General features: G+C 41.7%; 1 protein-coding gene across 1 annotated transcript in view; it reads right to left on the minus strand.

Moving 5' to 3' along the window:
* Positions 1 to 1,161: 1,161 nt before the first annotated feature.
* Positions 1,162 to 5,711, minus strand: part of eepd1 (endonuclease/exonuclease/phosphatase family domain containing 1) — a gene marked incomplete at its 3' end in the record, with an annotated part of 15,232 nt that continues 10,682 nt past the window's right edge. Inside the window, 1 exon segment of the mRNA XM_013999885.1 lies at positions 1,162 to 1,272. Coding sequence (XP_013855339.1) covers positions 1,162 to 1,272 — 111 coding nt within the window.

Below are 5,711 nucleotides of genomic sequence, written 5' to 3' on the forward strand. Positions count from 1 at the left end.
CCTCACCAGGGAGGCGTCCAGGAGGCATCCTAGCAAGATGAACCACATCAACTGGCTCCTCTGGACGTGGAGGAGCAGCAGCTCTACTGTGAGTCCCTCCTGTATGACTGAGCTTCTCACCCTATCTCTAAGGGAGAGTCCAGCCACCCTGCAGAGGAAACTCAATTCAGCTGCTTGTATCTGTGATCTCCTTCTTTCAGTCACTACCCAAAGCTCCTGACCATAGATGAGGGTAGGAACGTAGACCGACTGGTAAATCGAGAGCGTCACCTTCTTCACCACGACAGACCAGTACAGCAACCGCATCACTGCAGACACAGCACCAATCCGCCAGTCAATCTCCCGCTCCATTTTTCCCTCATTCATGAACAAGACCCCGAGATAACTCCTCCACTTGGGGCAGAACCTCCTCCCTGACCCGGAGGCGGCATGGTACCGGTTTCCAGCTCAAGACCATGGTCTCAGATTTGGAGGCACTGATCCTCATCCCGGCTGCTTCACACTGGACTGTGAACCGCTCCAGTGAGAGCTGGAGATCAGGATCTGATGAAGCCAATAGGACCACATCATCCACAAAAAGCAGAGAAGTGATCCTAAAGTCACCAAAAAGGATCCCCTCAACACCTCGGCTGCTCCTAGAAATTCTGTCCATAAAAGTTATGAATASAATCGGTGACAAAGGACAACATTGGCGGAGTCCAACTCTCACCGGAAACAAGTCTGACTTACTACCAGCAATGTGGACCAAGCTCTGGCACTGCTCCTACAGGGACCTAACAGCCTGTATCAACGGACCTGGTACCCCATACTCCCGGAGTACCCCCCACAGGAGTCCCCGAGGGACACAGTCGAACACCTTCTCCAAGTCCACAAAACACATGCAGACAGGTTTAGTGAACTCCCATGAACCCTCCAGGACCCTGCTGAGGGTGTAGAGCTGGTCCAGTGTCCCACGACCAGAAACCACACTGCTGCCAACCCTTTATTAAATCTTTATTAAATGGATTAAACCAAGGCTTAATCTACAGGTTCTTTCTCAGACTTTTCTGATGGCTCAACACTCATCCTGCTGGGTAGACCTTTCTTTTTCCTCCAGCAGTATCTCTGATCCGAAGTTATAAAACTAAGAACATTCTCTGGTATAAAGAATGGTCACTATACCTTACTTGAGTGTGCCGTGGGTTTTTCAGAAGTGATACATTTCCAAAGCCCTCGTGGCCGTTTCCACCTGCGTATACTGCTGAGTGTCCCCTGGTTCAACTCCAGACAGATCTGAAATAGAAAACATGTTGGTCAGATCACTCTTTATATTGTCTTCTGTGTTTTTAGGGTTCACATGTTGATGTTCAACATCATCATTTGGTATGAAACTTAAACTTTACATTTGAATGTTGAATTGAAAGTTAGAACCAGCAGAACACAAGGCTTGGTATTATGTTTGATCAGAATATTTCATTTAACCCCAACATTAAAAATGTTCTTCAGTCCGAACAAATATTACAACTACATCTTATCTTAAATGAAGCGGGAARGCTGGAGTCCATGCATTTATTGCTTGCAAGTCTACACAATAAATCACATTAGTGTGGACAATAACAACAGAGGGCTGCTGGACAGTGAGAAATCATACAGTATTATTGTAATATATATAGTATTATATACAGTACATTTGGTCTATTTTACATCGGGTTTACATGACAGAGGACTAAAGTGTGGCTTTGTCACAGTGGCCCAGTGGTGGGCAGCGCTAATCAAAAAATTAGCTCTGCAATTTCTAAAGCGCTTATAAAAATATTTAGGTCCGCAACTTCAAAACAGCTCATGCCGTAGAATAACTAGCGGAAGCTAATTTTAAAGCGCAAGTTCAATTTGACACTTACTAGCTGACAATTCATTTACAATATATGCACAACACTGCCAACTAGCAGTGTGTGAACTCTTTTATAACTTAATTCTTCAACCGCTGATTGCTGAGGATCTGATTTCCTGAAACAGACCTTTCGCTCCTGGTGTAAAAATTAAAAAGTTGTTGAGGATTGCTAGTTCGGCTGCTTCTTTGTCGTTTTATTTTGTTTGTTGTAGATTTTTCATTAAAGAAGCATCAATAAAGTAATTTTAAAACTATTGGAAAACTGAAGCGATGCATTCTGGGTACACGACGGACTGACGGGAAAAGAAAGCATGGGGAACAGGAAACAAGTATCTTCCCTTCAAAACAAGAGCCTGGATTTTAAAGTTTTCCAGTTCACCTGAAACTCAGACTGAAGAAGTCTCTTGCAGGAGAGACGAAACGAAAGAAGAACCCATCCAGAGGACCTACTTATTATTTCTTTTTGATTTTTTCTACCTGGATGAAGACGTTTTCCATGTAGTTGCTCCAGTTGACCACTAGATGCCAGTCTTCACCAGCATAACATCTTTAAATAATTCCTGAGTCTGTAACACCGTTGGCCGATTGCTTTTGAGCTCCAGCGTTTAAACTTTATTTTATTTTATTTTAAAAAGGAGCTCCAATTGTAAATAAAATAAATCAATACATATACAATTTTAGTATGGATTACAAACGTTAACTGTTTTTGCTATTGCCTTCCTGCTATGTAAGCAGACACAAAGCATTGTGGGAAATCAGAACCGTAACCGAAAGCAACAGTCCGCAAGGATGTATACCTTCACAATAAGTGTGTTTATCTGGGAGGGGTGCTGTTGGATAGATCACATGTTGTGATTCATTGACAGTCATACCTTCTGCTGTATAACATAATGGTGACTGGTAGATAATTAGTTGTTAGCGGTACTGCATTTTAATTTTAGAAAGCGCTAATCCACTTATGAATTATAAAAATTAGTAAGACCGCTCAAGCGCAAATGAAATATTTAGGTCCGCAATTAGCGGAYTTGTGCTTTAGTGGGCTGGTGCCCACCACTGATTAAACAGTAATATTGTTCACGGGAAGTTTTTCTAACATAGTTGGGTTCCGAACCTGAAGCTTTCCTCTCTACGACTGCACTTGATATCCTGTCCATRAACGGCACTAATAGGGTCAAAGACAAAGGACAGTCCTGTCCAACGACCCCCCACAAACTGTCTTAGGAACACAGTCCAGATCTATTAAACACACTTAGACCAGGAGGATCAGACTTTCCCAGGGAGGCTGTGAAGCATGAGCTCTCAATAGTTGGGACCCCCCTATCGGGTCCCCCTTTGTAAAAATGGGGACCACCCTGGTATCCCACTCTGAGGGTGTTGCAGTCCTCCATGTGACCCTGAAGAGTAGGGTTGGGCAATATTGGCAAAACAATTCATCACGATTAGTGTGGTATTTAGCCAATAACAATTAATTTGACAATTACCGTAATTCCCTGGAGTCCCTGGACACCCTTATGTCCTGGTCACATGACCAGTTCAGTGGTAAAGATTTGCTCTTTGTTAAAATCTGTTCCAAATAGTATCAAAATTACAGACTTGAGGCTATACATCAATTTTTAAATTGTGTTGATRGATATAAAATACAGAACTTTTTAAAAAATGTTTGTGCTGCATGAACAATGCTTAATTAATCGTATTAATCGTCAAGTGCCAAAAAGTAATAGATTAATGTTTTTCTGACATTTAATTGCACACGATACGATTATGTCCAACCCTACTGAAGAGGGGGTCCTGCTGATAATGTAAGATGATTCTCTATGAAAAATCTCGTGCTAACTCAGCAACAATACGGGGCCAGGGTAAAGAGCAGGGGCGGGCTCATGGAGACCAACAACCAATCAAAATGTAGTTACTGGCATGTTTAAAAATATGAACTTAGTTTCACTTTTACTCTATTTAATTTAGGGAAAAAACACTTTGCTTCAACAGAAGTCAAATTTATCTTTATTTCTCGTGTGTAGCACCAGGCAGTGTGTTCGAGCTGTTTACAATCAATGCTTCCAACTGTGGAAAAAACTGTTTAAAGTTTATGAACAGTTTTGTCTCTTTAGATCTGACCAGCTGTGTGACTTCTTCACAGCAGAGCGTACAAGTAYAATCAAATATCAGCATTATAAATACACCTTCTATTTAAAACCATGTGTATACAATGAACTGCTGATATTAAGACATCTGTTTGAATAATGCGACAAACACTGTTATCTGTGGAGATAAAGTTTCTCTGCACTTTGATCTACAGCAGGAGTCACCAACTGCTGGACTCCTGTCCAAATCCAGACCCCAAGAGGCTTTTTTTCCAGACAGCAAAGCATTTTATCATTTACTGTAGTTAAATCAGCCAGCAGCAGCGTCTGACTTTTGAACAGGGCAGCTCTGCGGGTCAGCAGCATCCCGGGGGTCCTTTAAAGTGGGCTGCTAAGTTGGGAGCTCACACATAGCTAGCTGGCTGTACAATGACTTGATGAYGCACAGATGAGTGAGTTAAAGAAGATGGTTTTGTCAAAAATACATCAAGTTCACTATAAAATCACTCCTTTAAAGAGAATGGACAGAAGCTTCATTTTACCTCTGTTGGGTGTAAGGCCAGTCTGTCTCATATGTTCTGAATCAGTTGGACTTATAAAGAGTGGGAATCTAATCATGAAACCAATAAGAAACTCAACCAAAGCTATCTGCCTGGGTCTGATGGTAGAACAAGGAGAATAAATGAACTGCAGGGACAGTATGAGCAATAACTGTTAACATAATCACAGAACAACAGTGAGCATTCGCGTTCACTGTGAGGACACTTGATTTTAGGAAAACTCGAAGTCTTTCACGACTTGGAAATGATCAAAGAGTGTATGGAAGCAGTGGAAGCTCATTTAGATGGAATAAAACGGGCGTCAAACTCATTTTCACAGAGGGCCACATGAGCGTTATKGTGGCCCTCGAAGGGCCAGTTGTAGTTAACTTTGACATTTCATGTTTAACTTTAAACAGTGTTTTAACACATCCTCTTTTAAACACTGATAAGAACTAAGTGTACGACTGACTAAATCTGAAATAAATCAGGGGATTCTGATGTTATCAGTCCATGAAATGGACGTTATTAGGCGTTATCAGTCCCATACAATGGCTTCAGAGGGTCCCTACTGTGCCYTCTAGGCTTCAGACTGTCTTGACAGTGCCCCCTAGTGGGTTAATATATTAATGACAATGAATGTGTAAATAACCAAAACATATTGTAATAATTGTTTTGYGTCTGTGTTGGAGTTAAATCCTGGTCTCCCGCTCTCTARTCTGACACTCTCCCCATATCCCTATTAAGAGACCACAATATTCATTTGTCGGAGGTTAGTGTTAGCCATGCCATCTGCTCTACGGTTAACCTTGGTGGCTTTAAGCCTCATGTTAACCAGTTTTTTATGCCTCATATTAACCAGATGGTTTTATGCCTCATACTAACCAGCTGACAATCAGAAGCCATTCTATGGGACGGGGAAGCTGCTAACCGGCACAGGCGGGACCTTCTGAAGCCATTCTAGGGGACTGATAATGTCTAATAACGTCCATTTCAAGGATGATAACATCCGAAGCAGGTGAATAAATACAGAAATATTATTAAAAGTAAAACTAATAAAGTTTTACTCACTGATGACTAGCTGCCACCTTGAATTCTGAACTCTCCCACTTTCCTACAGGGAGTTCCCATGGATGATCACCGTGCATTATAGCAGTTGTAGTTTATGGTTCATGCTGACTTTAAAGCAGCTTATTTTCAGACATTAATACTGGGCTATCC

Source organism: Austrofundulus limnaeus, unplaced genomic scaffold (genome assembly GCF_001266775.1).
Source record: "Austrofundulus limnaeus strain Quisiro unplaced genomic scaffold, Austrofundulus_limnaeus-1.0 Scaffold2541, whole genome shotgun sequence".
NCBI classification, from domain to species: domain Eukaryota; kingdom Metazoa; phylum Chordata; class Actinopteri; order Cyprinodontiformes; family Rivulidae; genus Austrofundulus; species Austrofundulus limnaeus.